The sequence below is a fragment of the Carassius auratus genome, chromosome 22 (genome assembly GCF_003368295.1).
Source record: "Carassius auratus strain Wakin chromosome 22, ASM336829v1, whole genome shotgun sequence".
Lineage (NCBI taxonomy): Eukaryota > Metazoa > Chordata > Actinopteri > Cypriniformes > Cyprinidae > Carassius > Carassius auratus.
In genome coordinates, this window is record NC_039264.1 from 32,966,622 (window position 1) to 32,992,948 (window position 26,327).

The 26,327-nt window shown below is 36.6% G+C and overlaps 2 protein-coding genes across 4 annotated transcripts; one reads left to right on the forward strand and one right to left on the reverse strand.

The window, feature by feature from the left end:
• The first annotated feature begins 631 nt into the window (after window positions 1-631).
• Window positions 632-13,048, forward strand: LOC113040445 (uncharacterized). 3 transcript variants are annotated; one of them, XM_026198791.1, is made up of 6 exons: window positions 632-1,866; window positions 2,341-2,421; window positions 2,496-2,543; window positions 2,642-2,683; window positions 2,828-4,444; window positions 13,004-13,048. In XM_026198791.1, the coding sequence occupies exons 1-5, from the start codon at window positions 1,257-1,259 to the stop codon at window positions 3,040-3,042; spliced, it is 996 nt and encodes a 331-aa protein (XP_026054576.1). In that variant the 5' UTR covers window positions 632-1,256; the 3' UTR covers window positions 3,043-4,444; window positions 13,004-13,048. The 3 variants fall into 3 exon arrangements, with proteins under 3 accessions (XP_026054576.1, XP_026054578.1, XP_026054577.1); XM_026198793.1 differs by having other exon boundaries at window positions 2,499-2,543; XM_026198792.1 differs by lacking the exon at window positions 13,004-13,048 and adding an exon at window positions 4,673-4,892 and having other exon boundaries at window positions 2,828-4,450.
• On the reverse strand, window positions 11,977-26,327 carry LOC113040438 (NLR family CARD domain-containing protein 3-like; the record flags this gene model as incomplete). Its single annotated transcript, XM_026198786.1, has 8 exons — window positions 26,281-26,327; window positions 25,340-25,444; window positions 24,924-25,008; window positions 24,464-24,659; window positions 22,541-24,371; window positions 21,873-22,043; window positions 18,032-18,205; window positions 11,977-12,124 (listed from the first exon to the last, which is right to left on the reverse strand). Coding segments are annotated over exons 1-8 (2,733 nt in total), but the record flags the coding sequence as incomplete, so codon positions are not given.

Genomic DNA, 26,327 nt, shown 5'->3' on the forward strand with positions numbered 1-26,327 from the left:
GATTGTGAAAGTGATACCAGCTCAGAGGGAGGCAGTATATTAAAGAAAAATTCTGCCCACCATGGCCAGTCCTGCTGTTAAAAATGAAACAAGAAAAACATACAAGGGACATAGAAACCGGAACTCTAAATCTGACACATCTGGGGAAAGCTCCATTACTTCACTTACAGTCATGCACAGTCAAAAGACTGACGATGGATCTAGAAGATACACCAAAAACATTACTGTCTCTTTTGTGAGAAACCACAATCCAAAATCGCCAGGCATCTGGAACTTGTTCATGGAGATCAATCTGAAGTCGCTAAGGCCATTTCATCTCCAAAGAACTCCAAGGAAAGAAAGCTCCAACTGACTATACTAAGGAAACAGGGGGACAGAGCACACAATGTAGATGTCATTAGAAAGGGAAAAGGTGTCATTGTTCCATGTAAACAAACAAGTTCTCCAAACTGTCAATCCAAATAAATTCTTACATTGTGCAAATTGCCAAGGACTTTTTCAAAAAAAGATTTCTTTGGAAACATATGAAAAGGTGCCCACTTCGAGGTGTTCTTCCAAAACCGGGTAGAACTCGAGCCCAATCGATTTGCGCCTTTGCGCAACCTGTGCAGGAAGGAGTTAGCAAGGACTGTGGAAACTTCTCAGTGACATGAAACAAGGTGAAGTGGTAGATGTCATAAAGAGTGACCATTGTATCCTCAAGTATGGCGAACAGAAATACAACCTCATGGGACACCGGCGTTCTGATCATGAACTGATCCGTCAGAAAATGCGTGAGTTAGGGAGACTGGTTTTAAAAGGAAGGCAGGTGTCCCCTCTCAAATCACTTGAGGAGTACATTGATCCAGCCAACTTCCAACACACAGTTAATGCAGTTAAAGCTGTTACAGGCTTTCAGTGTGAAACAAATAAGATAGCAGTGCCAACGCTAGCCAACAAACTTGGTCAGAGCCTCATGAAGGTTGCCGACATTGTAAGTTGTGATGCAAGGATCTCCGGTGACACAACAAAAGTTCAAAAAGCAGAGGACTTCAAACACATCTATCAGACACGCTGGAGGGAGATGATCTCATGTCATGCTCACAATACCCTGGAAGAAAAAAGGTACAACGCTCCACTGATCTTGCCATTTGCAGATGATGTCAAGAAACTCCATATATATTTAAAGGAGAAACAGCAAGAATACTACAGCACACTTTTTTAATGCACCGAACACCAAGACCTGGGCAAAACTGGCTAAAGTCACTCTTGCACAAATGATCATCTTCAACAGAAAAAGGCAAGGAGAAGCCTGTCTGATGCCAGTACAATCATTCGAGTCTCGAGACAAATCTACTTTAAATAGTGATATTGCTGACTCTCTCTCAGAAGTTGAACAAGCACTATGCAAGTACTTTAGTCGTGTAGAAATCCGTGGAAAACGCGGAAGGAAAATTGCAGTACTTTTGGCACCGGAAATGATCAAATCCATGGAGTTGCTGGTTAAAACACGTGAAGTTTGCGGTGTTCCGAAGGAGAACATCTACATGTTTGCAATCCCAGGCTGCGAGACATCATTTCGTGGATCAGACTGCCTGCGCTGCTTTGCCATGGAGTGTGGTGCTAAATGTCCAAAAGCCCTATCGTCCACCAAGTTGCGCAAACACATCTCTACAATGTCCAGAGTTCTTAACATGAACGACACAGAAATGGACCAACTTGCTGATTTCCTGGGACATGATATTCGTATCCACAGGAAATATTACAGATTACCCGAGGGAACACTCCAGCTGGCAAAAATCACCAAAGTATTGATGGCAATGGAGCAGGGAAGGCTTAACGAATTCAGAGGGAAAGGTCTTGACCAGATCAGCATCAATCCAACAGGTATGTAACCTGTTAATGAAAGTGAAAGTGAAAGTGAAGTGACATTCAGCCAAGTATGGTGACCCAGAATTTGAATTACTCAGAATTTGTGCTCTGCATTTAACCCATCCGAAGTGCACACACACAGAGCAGTGAATACACACACACACTGTGAACACACACCCGGAGCAGTGTTCATCATTTATGCTGCGGCGCCCGGGGAGTAGTTGGGGGTTCGATGCCTTGCTCAAGGACTCCTCAGTCGTGGTATTGAAGGTGGAGAGAGAACTGTTCATGCACTCCCCCACCTACAATTCCTGCCGGACAGAGACTAGAACTCACAACCCTTCGATTGGGAGTCCAACCCTCTAACCATTAGGCCACGACTTCCCCACGACTTAATCGACTTAATCAAGTTTAAACTAGCTGTCAAGCGTGTCCTAGTGACTTTGGAAGAATCTGTGCATATCTCTGAATACTAAGACTATATTTCAGAGTGCGTTGAGCCTGGTCCTGGGATAGAGAGTGAAACCGAACTGTCAGATCATTCTCATGATGTGACGTCAAGTGAGACAGGTAAAGATTTGTAAACACATTTTTTAAGATGTTTGTAATTTCCATTAGTTAAATAATTAAATCATGCCTTCAAGCAGGCACTTCAGGAGTGAATAGCAGCAGGCCAGTAAACACGAATGAAGGTAAGATGTATGAACAGGCAGTTAAATGTTTAATGCAATTAGAACAGCCTATCAGTAATTAGTTTGATTTAGAAATGTATATGATTGTGTTTCTAAAGGATCTCCGGAGAGGACACGGGAGGTCATGAAAGTAACATCAGGTAAGGAACCTGTCCTGCAATAGTTTTTATTTGCTTTATTTATAAAAGGTCAACAACATCATAAAGAATACAGTAGTATAAAAATAATCCAGTCTTGCACCTACAACACGTGCAGTGCAATTAATGTAATTTTCTTGTCATTAGTTCCTAGGAAGAGAAAGTGGAGTGAGGTGGAGATTGCGGCTGTAGAAGAGACAATGATGAAATTTATTCACTCGGGAGTTACTCCTGGAAAAGTCGACTGCGTTGCATGCATTACAGCAGCCCCCAAAGCCCTCGGTGAACGAGACTGGCAGGCGGTGAAGTATTATATAAAAAACAGAATCACAGCATACGAGAGAAAGACCTCAAAAAAGTAAGGTGGATTTTGAATGTTGATTCCGTTTTTGCGTTTTAGTTGATTTATATTGTTTTGTTTTGTTTTGGTCTCAATACCATTGTTGGAAACATTATATTGTAATTTAAGTTTTGAAAGAGTTAAGACGGCTCGATGTTGGTTGTAAATTTGGTGCTTGGACTTCTTTTTTTTAAGTCTGCTGGCAAAATGCTGTGTCAGGTGATAAGGAGTTGGTGTAAATGTTCAGTAGCCATACGACAGAGTGAGTGCCTATAGTTTTCAATGCCTTTATTCAGGCCCCTTTACTTTTCACATTTTAATTTTAAATTGATTAATTTATTTTCTGATGGCACATCATAAAAACTATATGTTGTAATATCTGGTGGCAAGCACGGAACCCATACTGTACTGATTAAATTTGGCTGTAGATTCAATTTGTATCAAGGTCGTTTTTATTTCTCTTGGATTTTTTTTTTTAATGACTTAAAGATTAAATTCTTAGAGCATTTCAAAACAAGACAAAAAAAACTCCATTCCACTGATAATGTTCATAATTTTAGACAATTTAAGAATTGTAGCTCTGATCTAACCTTTCCGAATGTGTTATTACTGGTTAACTACAGGATACTTAACTTTACCTCAAACATAATACATACTTTTAAAAGTAACCTTACCATGTATACGTTTAATGGGTTTTTTGTGTGTATCTTCTTGTTTGTGCTCTGTCAGTATAAGGGTCGGTGTTTGTAAAAGCACTCTGTGACAACTTGGTTTTAAAGGGCTTTATAATATATATTAGATTGACTTTGATAAGAGCAGCTAAATCACATTCAACGAATGTCTCTCATGGGTCATAATAATCAGTAAATGTAGCAACTGAATTGTGTAAGAATGAGTTAAATGCAGTATATGATTGTGGCAGTCTTAGTGGACTGAAATGACTTGCAGTTGAAGAAGTTAAAGTTCATTTTTGAAGTCAAGCTGAACTAACTTGTTAAACCACCCTATTTTTAACAAACCAATATAACTTCCAGAAATACCATTATGAATTGGCCAGCTGGCCATATTATGACCTTTCTTTGTCTGTAGATTACACTGGTTTGTCCCCAGATTGGACATTCCATGTGTACTTACTCATACACTAGTTGGTCAGGGTTTTGTCCCCAGATGGGACTTCCGTTAATGCCCATATAAGGAGTTGTCCCCGTGTCCCCACATGTGTTAACCTGACCTGTCCCCAGATTATCACCTACCCTTATTTTAATGAATTAATTACATTTTAAGTGAGATATTTATTAAACTTTTTTTTTTAGATTTTTTGATGCGTTTATCTAGTCTCTAGGATGTCAGGAAAGTGGTGTCCCCAAAATGTGGTAAATAACTGGTGCCCCCACGAGGCACCCCAAACAAGTATGTGTGTGTGTGTGTGTGTGCGTGTATCTGTTCACGGTGTGTGTGTGTTAAATGCAGAGTATGGGACACTATATACTGTTCCTCAGCGCTGCAGGTGTGTGTTTGTGTGTGTGTGTGTGAGAGAGAGAGAAAGAGTGTGTGTGTGTGTGTGTGTGTGTGCGTGTATCTGTTCACGGTGTGTGTGTGTGTGTGTTAAATGCAGAGTATGGGACACTATATACTGTTCCTCAGCGCTGCAGGTGTGTGTGTGTGTGTGTGTGTGTGTATGTGTTAAATGCACTAGACTTGGCCACACGTCACATCCTTTCCTTCTCTTTTCCTGAAAGTGAACAGTAATCTTTAATATGACTGTAACTGCTGTAGAGTATAATGATACTAACTGTAGTTTCTCCAGCTTGAATTGTGTGTTCATCAGTAGATCACTGAGGTGTTTCACTCCAGAGTCTCCTAGTAGTTTATTCCAGCTCAGGTTGAGTTCTCTCAGGTGTGATGGGTTTGATTTCAGAGCTGAAGTCAGGATGAGACACTGTTTCTCTGTAATACTGCATCCACTCAGACTGAAGACAGAAAGAGAAAACACAATGAATCAGACACGTTATGTTCATGAAGTCACAGCAGAACAACCTTCATCTATTAAATCACAGCATCTTAATCTACATTGAGAGAAAGAGAGAAGATAGAAGAAAACTATTTAATAAAGTCACAATGTCTTGATAAAACAAAAAACAGATGAAGAGAGTCTGAACATCTTTGGATAATTTTCCACAATGTGGTCTTCAAAACAGAAAAACAAATAAGTTGTTCATTTAATCAAATAATTGACACTTCTCATGATTTATGTACAATTTCTCCTGATTCTTGATAGAAATACAATGAAGTTTTAATTCCCCACAACTTTGTGTGAAAGGTGTTAAAATCTTTCCTATTTTTTATTTCTGTCATATAATACTTATTTCATCTTTTGTCTAAAACGGATCATATTGTCTAAAATAAAAGTCCTGACTGCTGTGTATTTGTGTTTAAACTGATTCTGGTTTGAACATCACTACAAGGTAAATGCATTCGCTCTGCTCTGTCCAGTGACTTGATCAGCTTTGCTCCACAGATTCAACTTTGCACATCTAAATAAAACTGTAGGTTTGTCTGTGTGTGTAGATGTGAAGTACAGTAATATTTCTCTGAAACAGGTCAGACTGAAGAAGCAATGCCTGCACAGAATAAAGCCCAGTCTGGACCGGTTCTGTTAAGTTGTGTTAGACATTCATTAATCTGGTGTTTGATGACAGAGAGATGATACAGTATTGTTCAAAATAATAGCAGTACAATGTGACTAACCAGAATAATCAAGGTTTTTAGTATATTTTTTATTTCTACGTGGCAAACAAGTTACCAGTAGGTTCAGTAGATTGTCAGAAAACAAACAAGACCCAGCATTCATGATATGCACGCTCTTAAGGCTGTGCAATTGGGCAATTAGTTGAAAGGGGTGTGTTCAAAAAAATAGCAGTGTCTACCTTTGACTGTACAAACTCAAAACAATTTGTACAAACATTTTTTTTTTTCTGGGATTTAGCAATCCTGTGAATCACTAAACTAATATTTAGTTGTATGACCACAGTTTTTTAAAACTGCTTGACATCTGTGTGGCATGGAGTCAACCAACTTGTGGCACCTCTCAGCTGTTATTCCACTCCATGATTCTTTAACAACATTCCACAATTCATTCACATTTCTTGGTTTTGCTTCAGAAACATCATTTTTGATATCACCCCACAAGTTCTCAATTGGATTAAGGTCTGGAGATTGGGCTGGCCACTCCATAACATTAATTTTGTTGGTTTGGAACCAAGACTTTGCCCGTTTACTAGTGTGTTTTGGGTCATTGTCTTGTTGAAACAACCATTTCAAGGGCATGTCCTCTTCAGCATAGGGCAACATGACCTCTTCAAGTATTTTAACATATGCAAACTGATCCATGATCCCTGGTATGCGATAAATAGGCCCAACACCATAGTAGGAGAAACATGCCCATATCATGATGCTTGCACCTCCATGCTTCACTGTCTTCACTGTGTACTGTGGCTTGAATTCAGAGTTTGGGGGTCGTCTCACAAACTGCCTGTGGCCCTTGGACCCAAAAAGAACAATTTTACTCTCATCAGTCCACAAAATGTTCCTCCATTTCTCTTTAGGCCAGTTGATGTGTTCTTTGGCAAATTGTAACCTCTTCTGCACATGCCTTTTTTTAACAGAGGGACTTTGCGGGGGATTCTTGAAAATAGATTAGCTTCACACAGACGACTTCTAACTGTCACAGTACTTACAGGTAACTCCAGACTGTCTTTGATCATCCTGGAGGTGATCATTGGCTGAGCCTTTGCCATTCTGGTTATTCTTCTATCCATTTTGATGGTTGTCTTCCGTTTTCTTCCACGTCTCTCTGGTTTTGCTCTCCATTTTAAGGCATTGGAGATCATTTTAGCTGAACAGCCTATCATTTTTTGCACCTCTTTATAGGTTTTCCCCTCTCTAATCAACTTTTTAATCAAAGTACGCTGTTCTTCTGAACAATGTCTTGAACGACCCATTTTCCTCAGCTTTCAAATGCATGTTCAACAAGTGTTGGCTTCATCCTTAAATAGGGGCCACCTGATTCACACCTGTTTCTTCACAAAATTGATGACCTCGGTGATTGAATGCCACACTGCTATTTTTTTGAACACACCCCTTTCAACTAATTCAACTAATTGCCCAATTGCACAGCCTTAAGAGCGTGCATATCATGAATGCTGGGTCTCATTTGTTTTCTGAGAATCTACTGAACCTACTGGTAACTTGTTTGCCACGTAGCAATAAAAAAATATACGAAAAACCTTGATTATTCTGGTTAGTCACATTGTACTGCTATTATTTTGAACAATACTATATTTCTGCCTTGTAAGGTGATCATAATCCACATCAGATCTCAAACAGAAGTTATTTCAAACACTCGCTGCTGTCTGAAAGTGAGATCTGAGCTATTATTATTAATATCTTTAACTTTATGAAATGATCCTCAGCACTGATGCTCTCCAGACGCAGAGAAACTCCAGCTTCATTCATAACCTCCTCTAACCTAAACTCAGAGACTCAGTTGACCAAAAAACCCTGGCCGTTGTCCCAGAGGAAGACCCAGAAGTGACAGTGGAAACCAGACTGACTAATTTTCAATTAGTCTTCTATCCTCAGTTTGTAGTCAGTAAACATGATCACATTCAGCAGTCACAGCAGAAGCTAGAGACTAAATTTAACTGAAGTCTATTCAAAAGTTGTATGAATCTATTCTAAGCTGTATTAAAGACAAACAATGTTAAACACATTAATAAAATACTGGCTATTTCTAATGTGTTCACATTATTTTCTCCACCCCTGTGCACTTAAAGGGATAGTTCACCCAAAAATGAAATTTACTCCATGATTTACTCACCTTCAAGACATCCTAGATGTATATGAATTTCTTCTTTCAGACAAATATAATGTAATGGCTATAAACACTATAGTATTTACGGTAGTCCTGTTTGGTAGGGTGAGTATGGTAGTCTCTAGCCTACATGTCCTTTATGAATGGGCTGGCATTAGCCTTTGAGTAATGGCAGGTGCATGCTGATTGCCAGATAGGTGGTGGTGGTTTCTTTCTTGGAGACTGCAATGATGGTTTGTGCCAGCTTTGGAAAACAGTTGTCGTAGCTGTTGTTAGGTATGTGACAATGTTGGATGTAATACTTTTTAACCGCGTGATATTGTGTATAATCATTGGCATTTAAATGTTTTGTGCAGATGACAATGATGGTTTGTGCCAGAGTTGGAAAACTTGTCTAGCTGGTACTAGGTATGTGATATTGTGATTGTATATGGTTGAAGTGTATGTGTGTTTTATATTGTGCTAAATTGGAACGTGTATTCATGTTATTTGTTTTATATTGTGCTGTAGTGGAATGTTTATTCATGTTATTTGATGTATGTTGTTTTTAAAAATGATTTTGAAATGTTTTAGCACAATAAGGAGGGTGTCTTTCTGGCTCTTTTTTAGGAGCTGGCCTGTGTCACTGTTTTGAATGACTGTTTTTGTCTGGTGTAAAGTATTGCACATTTGCACATGAGATATTGGGGGTTGTTGAACCCTGATGGTATTAACTTGCTACCAGCTAAGCCTATTTGTGTTTTAGAACTTTTGACGAGTTAATAAATATTGGTTACTTGAATGACTTGATTGGATGAATTTATTGCTTGACATTGATAGGCTTTACAATAATAAGAGTTACATTAAAACACGTCCTGGCTCTTCCAAGCTTTATAACATGAGGTCGGAGTCTCAAATGAGAATTAAAATAGAGGACTGTAACATTACTAGTCATGTAACATGTGAAATGATGTAAGATACTCACTTCAGTGTGTTGAGTGTACAGTGTTTATCCTGCAGTAGAGCAGAGATCTGACTCACTCCTGTGTCTCCTAGTTTACGTCTACTCAGATCCAGCTCTCTCAGGAGTAACGGGTTTTTACCCACAATTCCAGTCACATACTGACAGCCTTCATCTGCAGCAGGACCCAAAAACCTGCAGAAGAGAAGATGAAGCTGGAATCAATTCAGTGTCCATTACATCACAAAACATTTAAAGATTATCAAACACTGTTTGTAATGAAAAGCTGTAGTTCAAGTTTAAACAGTTGAACATTTAAATATATATTTTTTTTTTTAGAAAGACAAAAGTCAAAAGTAAATTTAAAAGAAACTCGGGCAAAAGCTCACTAGATCATGATTCTCAAGCATCTGAAGATATTTCTGGCTTTTAAGCAGGAGATGAGGAAAGTTAGCAAAAGGATAACTAGCTTGTGACAGGTTAGCATTCATAGTGATACATTTAATTGATCTTTTGATGCTGGCTCTTCCTATTATCAGGGCCGGCGCTAGCCATTTGGGTGCCCTAAGCACAAATGCTTGGTGGTGCCCCCCTCCCCAACCAACCAACCAACCACCACCAACCAAAGAAATAACTACCATTCAGAATTTCTTAGATAGGTTCTCTTTACTTCCAAAATAACTGCTGCAAATGAATAATTGGAACTGAACAATGTGAACACAGAAAGTTAAAAGTGCAAAAAAGTTTAGTACAAATAACAGTATAAGTGTATGAATTTTATGAAGTATGAATTTTAAAGTGCACATTTTAAACTGCAAATAACCATGCATAACTGCACAGTAGAAATTACTCAACAGAGGGACTACATCTCTATAAAGAGACCGTTCTGCTATTCTATAGAACTATATTAAAGATTTTCACTACCATCAGTTGTCAGAGGCTCTACAGAGGCACACGCCTACATTTCCTAGCTGCAAAATCAGCTTTCAGCAGTGTTGGGAACGTTACTTTAAAAAAGGAATTAGTTATAGTTACTCACTACTTGTTCCAAAAAGTAACTGAGTTTAACTGAGTAACTGTATTACTCTATAATAAAAGTAACTCGTTACCAGGGAAAGTAACTATTTGCGTTACTGCAAAAAAAAAAAAAAAAAAAGTTGCTACATGTCAGATAATTTGTACTTTTTTTTTTTTTTTTTTTTTTTTTTGCAGTTTTTACAAGTCAGTTGAAATGAGTAGAACAGACAGGTACATAACTTTCAATATTTATTGCACGTCAACAGACAGCAAGAGTTTTATCCTGCACTTCAAGTATTATCTTAAGAAAGGGTGTACATATTACATGCATGTTCTTGCCTTTGACCACAATGATTTTGAAGTAGTGCTTATATCTTCACCTTGAAAATGCCAACTTTTCATCGGATTGCTCCTGACTCACCATCTCGCCATCTCTGCTGCAATTCTCTGTGTAGCTGTTGTGTGTGTGTGTGTGTGTGTGTGTGTGTGTTTGGCGCCGCTGGCCGGCATGTGTGTAAAAACACTGGCTCTGATTGGCTCACTCGCTGTGTGAGCCAGGGGTGCGTTCGGATTACAAAGTTTATTAAATCAATGCATAGTAACGCACCGCATTTAACGTTCAAATAACGTTAACAGTGTTGTAACAACGGGAAAAGTAATTAGTTAGATTACTGCGTTACTGAAAAAAATAACGTTGTTACCTAAAGCCGTTCTCTTTTTTTCTCATATCACAATATAATATCGATATCTCCTGGACAGTGTAAAATATTGTGATATTAATTTTAGCTCATATCGCCCACCACTACTCTGGATAGTTTTATTTAACTGATGTCTGTCTATGCACAATTATCACGGATCCTCTCCTGACACACATCACATGTTTGTGGTCTGTGATTAATCTGCTGTAGTAGATCTACAGTGTTGTCAATCTGAGCTTGATGGAAATTAATGTACAGAGCATTCAGTAATATTTAAACAATCAGGATAATAAATCACACTGAATATGTTTTTCATGAGAAATGTCCACAATAACACAATCATAAATGTTAACTATCGAGGCACCAAACTACTAAACACCAGCACATCTACTGACCCAAAATGTCAGATTAAGCTGTAACTTTTAACACAACTAAACTGTGCTGACATTTATCATCAAAACAACAGCAGCTGCAGCATCTCATCTTTCATGTTTGATCATTTTCAACAACAAATTGTGTACCTACTGAATAAGTGTAATAATATAATTTATACTACAGGGCCACTGAATGCTTGAATCTAATTGGCTGACGAACATTATTTTTCTGGGAAACGCACGGTGAACGTAGTTCCAGGCAGCTCTCTTGACCTCATTACAGTTCATATCACTTCACATATAGTAAAGCTGTTATAACAGTAGTTACAGGACTGCGCTAACACCACCCCAGTCCAGTGGATAAGACACACGTCTGTGGTGTGGGAGACCCGGGTTCGAATCCACTGTGAGACACCAATGTGTCCCTGAGCAAGACACTTAACCCTTAGTTGCTCCAGAGGCGTGCGACCTCTGACATATATAGCAATTGTAAGTCGCTTTGGAGAAAAAGCGTCAGCTAAATGAATGAATGTAAATGTAAAAACAACATCATGACAGATGATTTTCTGGAAGTAAACACACATGACATTTCTCATTAGCGAGGTAATAACAGCTGTTTAGAGACACTGCTGCAGAACACTGTTGAGGGAAGCACAGAGGAAGCCTAATTCACACAAGCTCTCTCTCTCTCTCTCTCTCTCTCCCTCTCTTTTTAATAACTTCATTAATAACTGCATTAGAATGCTATCAAAGGCTCAAGCCTCCATTACCAGCTTTAAAATCATGTTTTAGATTCAGCAAAAGAGGCATTGGATGAGATGCGGAACAAATTATCCTACTCACAACAGTGATTCAAGTACAAAACCCAGATGAATCCCTTTAAATCTATCATCTGATTGATGTCTTTAGGTGTGGCAACCGCAGTATAAGCTAAATAATTGACTCAAGGCCATTAAATTATTAGAAAAATATAATATAAATAACTCAAATGTGTATCATTTATTCAGCATTATTTCATCAGGTCTCACCTCAGAGTCTTGAGTTGACAGTTTGGATCCTGTAGTAAATCACTGAACAGCTTCACTCCTGATTCTCCAGGATCATTTCCTGTGAGATCCAGCTCTATCAGGTGTGAAGGATTTGATCTCAGAGCTGAAGACAGAGCTTTATAACCTTCTTCACTGATACTGCAGTCTGAAAGTCTATTAGAAAAATATGTTATTCTTCATTATAACACAGATTGTCATAGGAGTACATGTTCTAGAATGAAGAAAAAAAAAAAAAGCACTACAGACATTTTTGCCTGAATTGACTCTTTTCACAGTAAAGCTGGGTAAAGTTATATATTGGTGAACGTAATCTGCAATTTTCTTGCATTTTAATTTCCCACAATTATAACCTTCAGTTGCAATCAAAATTACTCAGTCCCTCAGAGACTGCAGTACTTTACCAATATAAGCTTTTCTGAAGATCCAGGATTAAAAAAAAAAAATTGCTGATGCATATTAAAAAAAGAGCTATTGTCAATATAATGTAACATTTGAGTTATAAGATTTTTTAATAACAAAATTATGTAACTTTATTATAACCTTCAGTAATACTGCAATCTGAAAGTCTTCAGAAAGACTAAATAAAACACATTAAAACATTTATTACACCATTAGGATATTAACATTTCCCATCATCCCCAAAAATCAATCTGTTTGTCAATATTTTATAAATGCATCTACTCCAGCACAAAAATTTCACATTACTGACCCATTCCTTGTGACACAGCGTCAGTTTATATACCAGCTAGAGCTTTACATTGATTTATGTTTAAATTAACCAAATTCAGACCTGAGTATCTGTAGTGTCTGTGAATTTCTCAGCAGACTGGAGATTTCTGTCACTCCAGAGTCTCCTATTTGATTCCTGCTCAGATCCAGCTCTCTGAGGTTTGAATTAAACGCTGATGCAAGAGCAGCACAACCTTCATCTGTAATACTGATGCAGTTTAACCTGTAGAAGAGAGAACATTGATTGACTGAGATGAGACCCTCGAACAAGAACTGAACCCCAACTGTTCCTCAGCGCCGCAGGTGTGTGTGTGTGTGTGAGAGAGAGTGTGTGTGTGTGAGTGTGTGTGTTAAATGCAGATGTTCAGAGTATGGGACACTATATTTGGCCACACGTCACATCCTTTCCTTTTCTTTTCCTGAAAGTAAACCGTAATCTTTAATCTGACTGTAACTGCTGTAGAGTATAATGATACTAACTCTAGTTTCTCCAGCTTGAATTGTGTGTTCATCAGTAGATCACTGAGGTGTTTCACTCCAGAGTCTCCTAGTAGTTTATTCCTGCTCAGGTTCAGTTCTCTCAGGTGTGATGGGTTTGATTTCAGAGCTGAAGTCAGGATGAGACACTGTTTCTCTGTAATACAGCAATCACGCAGACTGAAGACAGAAAGAGAAAACACAATGAATCAGACACGTTATGTTCATGAAGTCACAGCAGAACAACCTTCATCTATTAAATAACAGTATCTTAATCTACATTGAGAGAAAGAGAGAAGATAGAAGAAAACTATTTAATAAAGTCACAATGTCTTGATAAAACAAAAAACAGAGGAAGAGTGTCTGAACATCTTTGGATAATTTTCCACAATTTGGTCTTCAAAACAGAAAAACAAACAAGTTGTTCATTTAATCAAATAATTGACACTTCTCATGATTTATGTACAATTTCTCCTGATTTTTGATAGAAATACAACAAAGTTTTAATTCCCCACAACTTTGTGTGAAAGGTGTTAAAATCTTTCATATCTTTTTATTTCTGTCATATAATTCTTATTTCATCTTTTGTCTAAAACTGATCATATTGTCTAAAATAAAAGTCCTGACTGCTGTGTATTTGTGTTTAAACTGATTCTGGTCTGCACATCACTACAACGTAAATGCATTCGCTCTGCTCTGTCCAGTGACTTGATCAGCTTTGCTACACAGATTCAACTTTGCACATCTAAATAAAACTGTAGGTTTGTCTGTGTGTGTAGATGTGAAGTACAGTAATATTTCTCTGAAACAGGTCAGACTGAAGAAGCAATGCCTGCACAGAATAAAGCCCAGTCTGGACCGGTTCTGTTCAGTTGTGTTACACATTCATTAATCTGGTGTTTGATGACAGAGAGATGATATGAAGCATCAATAAACACTATGAATATGTTCTGATACAGCAGCACAGAACTATTCTGTTGTGTCCCATTAATAAACACAATGAAAACAGTTCTGTCCCACTGGATAAAAGAGAAATGTGTGTGTATTTTTGGTATTATTAACTGAAATGATTGGATATTGGGTTGTGTATTTGACCTGCTGTATGAGCAACAAGAAACACTCATTACAACTTTCAAATGTTTAGATCACACAACAACTAACTTTACAAGTAAAATATACAGTACAGAATATAGACAGATTAACTATACAAAAAAATTATATATGAATATGTATTTATATACAAAAATATTTTTAATGATATCCGGGTCGCAGTCGATCGGGTCGTTTGATATAAATATGCACTGATGCTCTCCAGACTCAGAGAAACACCTCCTTCATTCATAACCTCCTCTAACCTAAACTCCTGTTGCCCCAGCAGTGACAGTGGAAACCAGACTGACCCTGCCTTTATGAAATTACATTGAAATATAGAAACATGCATACACATACACACATATACTTTTTTTTTTTAATTAGACTTCAATCCTCAGTTTGTAGTCAGTAAACATGATCACATTCAGCAGTCACAGCAGAAGTTAGAGACACTTTTAACTGAAGTCTATTCAAAAATTGTATGAATCTACTCTAAGAAGGTTGGAAGCTGTATTAAAGACAAACAATGTTAAACACATTAATAAAATACTGGCTATTTCTAATGTGTTCATAGTATTTTCTCCAACCCCTGTGCACTTAAAGGGATAGTTCACCCAAAAATGAAAATTACTCCATGATTTACTCACCTTCAAGACATCCTAGATGTATATGAATTTCTTCTTTCAGACAAATATAATCAGAGTTATATTAAACATGTCCTGGCTCTTTTAAGCTTTATAACGTGGGGTTGGACTCAAATGAGAATTAAAATAGACGACTGTAACATTACTAGTCATGTAACATGTGAAATGATGTAAGATACTCACATCAGTGTGTTGAGTGTACAGTGTTTATCCAGCAAGAGAGCAGAGATCTGATTCACTCCTGTGTCTCCTAGTTCATGTTCACTCAGATTCAGCTCTCTCAGGAGTAACGGGTTTTTACCCACAATTCCAGTCACATACTGACAGCCTTCATCTGCAGCAGGACCCAAAAACCTGCAGAAGAGAAGATGAAGCTGGAATCAATTCAGTGTGTATCGCATCACAAAACATTTAAAGATTATCAAACATTGTTTGTAATGAAAAGCTCTAGTTCAAGTTTAAACAGTTGAACATTTAAATATACAAATATTTCAAAAAAGTCAAAAGTAAATTATTTAAAAAGAAACTCGAGGGACAAAAGCTCACTAGATCATGATTCTCAAAAATCTGAAGATCTTTCTGGCTTTTAAGCAGGAGATGAGGAAAGTTAGCAAAGAGATAACTAGCTTGTGACAGCTAAGCATTCATAGTGATATATTTAGTTGATCTTTTGATGCCGGCTCTTCCTATTATTATGTAGCAGAATTCAACAAACACTGGATTACTGATCCACTAACAGAGAACATGATCAGGGTTCAGACCATCTCTGGATAGTTTTATTTAACTGATGTCTGTAATGATGCAACAGTAATTCTGCTCATTATGCAGGTTCAGACGTGTGTGTGTGTGTGTGTGTTATCACTGATCCTCTCCTGACAAACATCACATGTTTGTGGTCTGTGATCGATCTGCTGTAGTAGATCTACAGTGTTGTGAATCTGAGCTTGATGGAAATATATGTACAGTGCATTCAGTAGGGCTGTGTATTGCCAAGAATCTAGTTACGATACAGATCACGATACAGGTCGTGATATATTTACAGATGTATCTAAATGCCTACATGCCATAATGGATAGTCATCGCATGTATCAGAATAAGGCTATCTATTTGCTCGCACACGAACAGGTCCGTTTCATCTCAGAGACGCATTCGGTCTTTGCGCTTGGCAAATTCCGCCAAGTAAATAGCAAATCCGTCATGGCACGAACACAACTGGCTCTTAAAGGGAATGGAAGATGACACTCTGATTGGTTTATTGCATGTTACGCCCAAAAAACACCCATTACTCATTAAGAGAATAGAGACAACCAGTTTAGACCATGCGCCCGGGTGCGCAAACCGTTTTTCCGTCTGTAAAATAGCAAAAGTGGATTTGGACACTCCCTGAGTGCACCTGTGCTGTGCACTTTACACTTTGCGTTTAGATCGTCAAAATAGGGCTCATACTCTGCCTTGGGCCTTGGGATTATAAAGAATAAGATCCTGAATATATTACAGTTGGTTTAATACCTTTATCTCAAATGGTGTCAGAGTTTAATTAATTTAAGTGGGTACAGTATATAAAATATTTGAAAAATATGGATTCAGTACTGTATATAAAACAATAAAGGCATAATCTGAAAAACTAAGCCTTGTGCATTATACTGAATAATATTCTGTATATTTTACAGTTGGTTTAATCGAGTGCAGCATTAGTTCGGTCAGGCCACGGAGGCATAGGCTGTGACCAGTTGATGCGGTCAGCTGTCAAATCACTCCAAATCACTACCACTCTCCTATTAGACTCGGGACATATATATGTGGCACCACTGCTTGCTTATTATGCTCAATGGCTCATAAACCCTACCTCCCTCCCCATTATAAGCATGAGCATATTACTGTGCACCTTCTGGTTGTCGTCTTCTTTGTTTCAGATCACTAAGGCTTTCAAAATCTTAGCTGGCATGCACCTCACTGCTGAGAGACACTCATCCTCATAACCAGACTACAGGATATACGTCCCACTGCCACATCCACGTGATTATCACTGTTAGCTTTAAAGACATTACTACAAGTCTTAATTATCATGTTTTTCTAAACTCGTGGTTCTGGGGGGTTAATGTTAAAGCTCTTGTAGTTCAATTATTCTCGGAGCAAGAACCCCCATAAGGAACCATACCGCCAAAGATAAATTGTGTTCAATAAACTCAAGTAAACATGCCAAAGTGGTTCCTGTCTAAAAATACATTTATCAAATGCTGTTGTCATTTAATGGATTTATATTATTGCATACTTTAAACGTTGTAAAGTTATTAGAAAACACACAAAATGGTAATTAAAAAAAAACAGAACTAATAATGGGGATTTTTTTCTGAACATTTAATTGTTAGTTTCTGCATTATAATGTCACGTAGTTAAATGGTGAAATTAATTTAAATGTTTTTTTTTTTTAAGTTCCCTAGAAATTAAGTAAATGTTAACTATTGAGGCACCAAACTACTGAACACCAGTACATCCAGTGACTCAAAATGTCTGATTAACCTGTAACTTTTAACACAACTAAACTGTGCTGACATTTATCATCAAAACAACAGCAGCTGCAGCATTTCATCTTTCATGTTTGATCATTTTAAACAACAAATTGTGTACCTTGCTGAATTAGTGAAATAATATGTTATTCTATAATACACTATAATACACATACCATATTTTCCGGACTATAACACTTTTTTTCATAGTTTGGCTGGTCCTGCGACTTATAGTCAGGTGTGACTTATTTATCAAAATTAATTTGACATGAACCGAAAGAAATGAACCAAGAGAAATGAACAAATAGAAAACATTACCGTCTCCAGCCGCGAGAGGGCGCTCTATGCTGCTCAGTTCTCCTGTAGACTATACTGAGCAGCATAGAGCGCCCTCTCGCGGCTGGAGATGGTAATGTTTTCTCTTGTTTCTAAATAAATGCGACTTATAGTCCAGTGTGACTTTTATATGTTTTTTCCTCATCATGACGTATTTTTGGACTGATGCGACTTATACTCAGGTGCAACTTATAGTCCAAAAAATACGGTACACACACACACAGAGAAATTTTAAATATGTATTATTGATTGTGTATTATTTCATCATGTCTCACCTCAGTGTGTTGAGTTGACAGTTTGGATCCTGTAGTAAATCACTGAGCTGCTTCACTCCTGATTCTCCAGGATCATTTCCTGTGAGATCCAGCTCTATCAGGTGTGAAGGGTTTGATCTCAGAGCTGAGGACAGAGCTTTATAACCTTCTTCAGTGATACTGCAGTCTGAAAGTCTATGAGAAAATCACAGATTGTCACACAAGTACATGTTATAGAATGAAGAAAATAAAATGATGTACTACAGGGATTTTGGCCTCAATGGACTCTTTTCACGGTAAAGCTGGGTAAAGCTATATACTGGTAAACTCAAACTACATCAAATGCTATTTTTATTTTTTGCAGTTTTATTTTTCCACAATTATAACCTACAGTTGCAATCAAAATACTGCAGTACTTTAGAAATACAAGCTTTTCTGAAGATCCAGGATAAAATCTAAATTGCATCTATAACAGTTCAGTTTTAAAAGCCATATATTAAAAGTCATAATGTCAATATATAACCTTATATAATGTATTATTTTTGAGTTATAAGATTTGAATAACAGAGCTATGTCACAATTATTCAACCCTTATTATGTTGGCTTGGCAACTTTTTGTTTAGCTCTTGACTCACCGAAGTATACTATATATAGTGTCCCTTCTTTAATTTTTCAGTAGTGTGATAACTTAAAATATGTTGTCAGTACTATTAAAATAACATTAAATTGAATGGTATTTAGGAGATTATGGTTTTTGCATGACTTATTTCGCATTCAGCTAGACAACCCTGTCGTAGCTGTTATCATAGCCTAGGCTTTTTATTAAAAAAGAAAACAACAAGGGACCATGGAAAAAGACTGTTGCAGGTGTATTTTTTATGGTATTATTATTTTTTATTTTTTGCAGCGGGGCAACTCCAGAATGTTGGGCACACAAGTACTGTGGCTCTTTTGCCCCATGGCCAAGATGGCCAAGCCAACATCAAAGTTAGTTCACTAACTTTTAATTCTAGTTTAACATTGCTGTTTTACTTGGCAGTCTAAAGCCTCCAGGTTTTCATCCAAAATATCTTAAATTGTGTTCCAAAGACGAACAAAGCTTCTACGGGTTTGGAACGACATTCATTTTGGAGTGGAGTATCTCTTATTTGCATGGTGGGGAATAAAAACACAATTATGTCTTAAGAAACTATTAAAACAGAATTAGCTTGAGCTGTTACACAGAGTCAACCCATGCATGTGCTGAAGTCAACAGAGATCTCACAACGTTATGGAGAAGCTGTAGAGAATATACAACTGTATTACTTTAGAAGTCTTTAAAGGCTGTAAGAAGATTTCCAAGACATTAACCCTTTCGAGTAGATTAACGCATATATGCGTTTTGAGTCATTTTCTCCTGATAACCCCGAAAATAAATTAAATTACACTCTCAGTTTTAATCGTACAGATAAGAGCAATACATCAATCGAATCTGTAAAGGGTCTAGTTTTTTTTTGGATACAGACATAATAACAAAAAACCTTTGTGCACTTATAAAATAAAGATAACAAACAAGGTGCACTGTCTACAGTCTTTGTCTCCGCTGATCGTCATGTACAAACATTTCATTAAAATGAACTGTAACTCTGTGAATACTCAACGAAGAGACATGAGAGAGATATCTATAGAAAGCCTGACATGTCTACTTTTAAACTAAACAAGTGCTGCCGAAAACAAATATTCTGAGATAAAGTAATCCATATGAAAACAACGCGATGTCTGTTTTTCATATCTCCCTTCATTATATTTAATGTGACCACGCCCCCGTGCTGAACGTGCTATTCAGATTCAAACTGAAGCGCGCGGATTGAATACGCCCACACAGAAGAAAAAGCAGCGAGACTGTTCTTTAAGTTTTTATTTTATTTTACTGTTTGCTTCGCGATGAGAGGACTAAGACATAATTCACCCCAAAAAGATGTGATGTGGTTGAGGATTTGAGAAATGGATTTCCTCAGAAAAAAGAATGAAGCACTTTATTCAGCAGAGATCATAAACATGAGTAAGTCTCTTTTTATATATTTGTACTAGTTTTCACATAAAGTGTAAACATTTTACTAGTTAGACTTTTTCCAAATACTTTTTCCAAACTATAATTCCTGACTAAATGTATAATCAAGTGAAACATGAAGTTTCAATAACAGTATACAATACTATACCATTCAAAAGCTTGATGTAAATAATATAAATGTGACAAATAGAGATAACCCTAACAAATGTAAAAACAATGCAGTTCTTTCGATTTATTCCCCCTAAAAAAAACTGAAAAATATTATCAGCTCTTTTCAACATTAATAATAATAATAATAATGATGATGATAATAAATGGGGTTTATTTGGTAGAAAATAAGATTGTTAAAAGGATTTCTGAAGGATTGTGTGACTGAAGGATGCCAAAAAATTTGTTTGAAAGTCAGCTTTGATTGTCCCTAATAAACTGTTTAACTGCTCCCCCAAGTGGATATTAAATTATGTTGTGGTATAATTAAATATATTCTTAATAAACTACAAACATAAAATTATATACTTTTATTTTGTTCTCACATTCTTTCTTGCAAGTCCTCCCTCAGAGTGGCACAGTTGAATGAGAGGCTCATTATGCAGCTCATTATGTAGGCCTTTGTCTTCTCAGGTGTAAATCACAATGATATTCATGGTAGTTGACGCCTACTCGCATATGACTTTTACCAACAAAAAGTGTTTTAGAAAATTTAAATCAATATATTGTTTTCTGTGAGTGAGTAAACAAGATGATTTTCACATCATTCAGAAAGAAAAATTCTAGGCTACAAGCTCCAGTTCTCAACTTTTCCGGCAACCAATGTTATGTATGTGTTTTATGGCCTTATTCAAGTGATTTAACATTTTTAGTTTTTCACTAACCATGCATAACATTTTTTTTCTCAAAAATACAATCATGTAAATGAATGCATTTCACATATTATTATAGCCCAGTTTGTGCTGATTACAGTGATATTAGACTTTACCCATTTAGATATTTATAAGAAACTGAAAAAAGCACAAATGTCAGGGCATGACAAAACTTCTCAAGGCCCCAAAAATACCCTTAGACTCCAGAGGGTTAAAAACTCTAAGCCTTATTCCTTATCTTAAATTATGTCGTACCAGAAAACCTTTTTAGGGTGTTGAAGAAAAAACAATAAACCATATATGGTGACAACACCTCCCTTTATAAATCATGTGAATGTATTATGTCCTCACCGAAATCATGGAAAAAGAAAGCAGTACTGACTGAGAAGCCATTCTGTGGTCTCACTAAACAGATCAGCACTTTTTTTTTTTTTTTTAAACGCTCTCGGTACAGCGCATGGTTTGCCTAATCTTCCAGCATAGCCAGATCAGTCATGACACTATAGCCACATTTCAAATGACTTCCTGGCTGCATGCAAAAAATGGCTTCTTATTATTTTTGTCTTGTTTTTTGATAAAACAATCAAGATGAATTTACTATATAAGCAAAATATATATTTAGTCTTGTTTCCTGGGGGGATAAAAAAAGACTAAATATCTTATCTAACTTGAACTATTAATTTATACATTTAGTATTTGCAATTAAAGGACACGGGAAAGACGCAGCAGCACTTTCTTTTTGTAGTATTGCCATTCTAGCACTAGATTCTCTGCTTAAGCATGCTCAGAGTTGTGCTTATATTTACACACATTCCTATGTTAAAGTATAAGATCATCTGTGTGTATGTACTGTTGATAAATGAGGGCCCTGTAATGTAGAGTTTATGCTGGAATTAAAGCCTGCAAATTTCCAAAATTTAAATGAAAAAAACACTATTGTCACAAAACTTACCTCAGTATCTCTAATTTGCAGTTTATATTCTTCAGTCCAGTGCAGAGTAGCTTCACTCCATAATCCTGCAGATTATTATTGTTCATGTTCAGCTCTTTCAGATTGGTATCTGATCCAAGAACTGAAGCCAGAGCTGGACAGCTTTTGTCAGTTAAGCCACAATCATTTAGCCTAAAAGAGAAATAAATCAAATCACAAGGTTTCGATACATGAAATACATTTGTTAAATACAAAAAAAATCTATTTATACTTATTATTTTTAGATTAACAGTAAATATACTGCATATATATTAGAATTGTATTGATTCAAATTTCCTACATAAAACAAACTAGCATGCTTGAATACAACTTTTTTAATAACAGGTAGCAAATTAATAACAGGCTTATATCATTTATGGCAATGAGTTATATATTTAAAAGTGCTGCTCTATCTTGATGAGTTTCTTTGTTGTTTGTAGTTAGAATATTCTTATTTTCGTTACTTTTGTTTGAAAGTATAATTTTTCCATAAGCATAGCACATACCGAACTGTACCGTAACCGTGACCATAAAACTGTGATACAAACCGAACCATGAAAAAGTTGAACCGTTTCACCCCTAGTATCAATGTAGATTGATGCAATTTTAAGATGAGAACAAAACATGACAACATATATTAAATAACTTACAGAGCTCTTTTGCAGGTTTTGATGACTGCTGATAATCTAATGAGACACTCGTCTGATTTCTTGAATTTCTGAAGCTCAAACTCCTCCAACTCCTCGTCTGATGTCAACAACACAAAGACCAAAGCAGACCACTGGGCAGGTGAAAGATCAGCAGATGAGAGACTTCCTTTGCTAAGGTGGGTCTGAATGTCTTTCATCAGAGTTTGGTCGTTCAGTTCATTCAGACAGTAGAACAGATTGATGGATCTCTCTGGAGACAGATTAGACTCTAATTTCTGCTTGATGTACTGAACTATTTCCTTTTTGCTTTGCTCATTTCTATCTTGCTGGGTCAACAGACCCTGTAAGAGTCTCTGATTGGACTGGAGTGACAAACCAAGGAGGAAACGAAGAAAAAGATCCAGGTGTCCATTATCACTCTCTAGTGCCTTGTCCACTGCAGTCTTGAGCAAATCAATCATGGTTTCACTTTTGTTTTCCTGTTCTGTAGAGTCTTGATCAAACACACACTTCTTCTTTATGTCTAGAAACAGATGTGCATAAAGGGCTGCAATAAACTCTTGAATGCTCAAGTGAACGAAGCAGTACATGGTACCAAGAGTGATCCCTGTTTCCTCCTTAAAGATCTGGGTACACATGCCTGAGTACACTGATGCCTTATAGACGTCAATACCACAGGCTTCCAGATCTGTGTCATAGAAGATCACATTGTTTCTTTCCAGCTGATCAAATGCCAGTTTCCCCAGTGAAAAGAGGGCATCTTTATCCCAGGAAACATCTGGTGTATGTTCTCCATCATACTTTCGTCTGCTCTGCTGGATCTGAAATCTGAGGAAGTGTGTGTACATTTGTGTCAGAGTCTTAGGAGTGTCTTCAGTATTTGACTCCTGCAGTGTTTTGGAGACATCATCAGTCTGATTGTTTTTCACAACATTGTTTCTTTTCTCCTCTAAAATGTTCTGGAGAACAGTGGCTGAAATCCAGCAGAAGACTGGGATGTGGCACATGATAAAGAGACTCTTTGATTGTTTAACATGATCAATGATTTCTTTGGCCTGATTCTCATCCGTGATTCTTTTTCTGAAGTACTCCTCCTTTTGTGCATCATTGAATCCTCGTATCTCTGTCAGCCGGTCGATGCAGTCAGGAGGAATCTTACTGGCAGCTGCTGGTCTGCTGGTGATCCAGATGAGAGCAGAAGGAAGCAGATTTCCCTTGATGAGGTTCGTCAGGAGAACATCCAGAGAGGCTGGTGAGGAAACATCAGACCACGTCTCATTATCCTTAAAGTTTACAGGAAGTCGACATTCATCCAATCCATCAAGTATAAACAAGACTTTGAATTGATTTATTCTTGTAAGCTTCAGTCCTTTTGTTTCTGGGAAAAACTGAGTTATAAGGTCCATCAAACTTAGTTTTTCTTGCTTCTTTAAGTTCATCTCTCTAAATGGAAGAGGAAATATGAAGCTGATATCTTGATTTTCTTTTCCTTCGGCCCAATCCAGAACAAACTTCTGCACAGAGACTGATTTTCCGATGCCAGCAACTCCTTTTGTCAGTACAGTTCTGATCTGCTTGTCTTGTTCAGGTGCTTCAAACAAATGTTTGCACTCAACCTGTATCTCCTGTGATTCATGACGTCTGGAAGCAACTTCAATCTGTCTTACCTCATGTTCAGTATTGACCTGTTCACTACAACCCTGAGTGATATAGAGATCTGTGTAGATGTTCTTCAGAAGTGTAGAGTCTCCTTGCTTTGCAATTCCTTCAAACACACATTGATACTTCTTCTTTAGGCTACACTTTAGCTGATGAATGAAGATCAGCTCATCTAAACAGAAACAAAAACACAGATATTGTTTAATCTTATTTTCTCTCTACATTTATAAGTGACAATCTGACAGATGATTACGAGTCTCTTACCTTCTAGAGTATCAGCAGCTTCATCTTGCTTCATCTCTCTCAGGAAGTAGAGCGTGAGATCAAGAGCTGCTTCTTTCATACTGCATCTGTTCTCATTAAAGTCCTTCACAAAGTATTGCAAGTCCTCTTTTTGTAATATTTTCTTAAACTTTTCCAGTTCTTTCTTTAGAAATGTCATTATTTTGCTCTCAAGATCCTACAAAGAAAGACAAAAATGAACGAGAGAAACAAATCCTTAATTTTTATCAAAATTATTTATTCAGTAATTAAAAATATTCATAAAAAATCAAGTTGAGACAAACATTACTTTGTTGTAAATACAAAATAAAAAAATAGGCTTTCATTCTTATTTTATGGGTTCTTAAAAAGAAACTTTTGAAATAAAAGTTCTGTCACTCTTATTCAATAACATCTTTGTTTATTATAATTATTAAATATTCTTGAAAATGTGTTTTATTACCTGGAAGATCTGCAGGAGACTGTCTGTAAAATGCTTGTGGTTCCTGTGAGACTGTAAATCTGGATCCAATGTTTCACACTGAAGCCTGATAGTAAATAAAATAAATCAAAATACTGCTTTTTTAGGGGAAAACATATATATGTGACCAAAGTATATTTTAAAGACTTTAGCAAAGATAAAAACAATAAATAAGTCATAAATTTATGGACTTCAAATATTTTTATGATAATTATGATAATTATTCACTTTTTGAAATTTTTTAGGAAAAATATGACCAAAATATCTGGTAAACATTTTAGCAAAGAGATATACAATAAGTGATATATTTATGGACTATATGTTTTATGATAATTATTCACTGACACACTTTCTGACACAGTCTATGTTTAAAGAAAAATAAGAAACAGATCAAATACCGTTTGGTTCTTGATGTTGTTTCTTCACTGAAGTCCGGTGGATTATCCTTTGACCAGTCACTCTTCACAGACACAGAGCCGGACACATGTGAGTCTGATCTTACACTAATGACACAAAGAACAAAACACTTTACTACAGAAGCTCCTTCAGTCTCATTTAAAGAGCTTCACTGTTGAGGATGGTAATGAAGCACAGTATAGACATGCATTTGTCCATCTATGACTATGGATAGATGGAAAGACATATTCATGTTTGACTGCATGATCTATTTCCATGGTTAATTTATACCTCCTTGTGTCTGCTTGTGTGATTGTGTTACTGGAAAGAAGCTCCAGACTGAGCTCAATAAAGAGGAAATCAGTGAGTTATTGTTTAATTTCATTTATTTCTATCACAAACCTCCTATTGGAGAAATAAGCCAACACAATATTATAATGTCAAAGATAATAAATACCTTTCGATAGATGTCTTTTTCTCACTGAAGTTCGGCTTGTCATCATCCTTTGACCGGTCACTCTTCACAGACACATGTGAGCCTGATCTTACACTAATGACACAAAGAGAGAAGAGAAGCCTTTCTACAGGAATAAAAAGCATCATATGAACCTTTAAATTAAGAGTCATTTTTAATGTTTGAAAAATAATTTAAGACCTAAAAACCAAAATCACTAATGTGAAGTAATTTACAAAGTACATATCCAGTGCTGAAGAGTGATTGTAAAATTACAATTTTGATTTCCAGTCCTCAGATATTTATCATCTATTGGCTACTTTTTAAATATTTTTATGTATTTATTTATTTTTTAATTAAGAAGTTCTGAAGCTCTGCAAATCATTTGTAAATATAAAACACAGTTTGTTAAGGTTTAGTTTTCTCCAGCAATCCTCTGAAAGTGCAGCAGTGTTTAAAATGCTTCTCTGAAAACAGACTCAGTCTTACCTCTGTTTCTGTGAGAGACTCATCTTTCCTCTCTTCTCTGACAGACT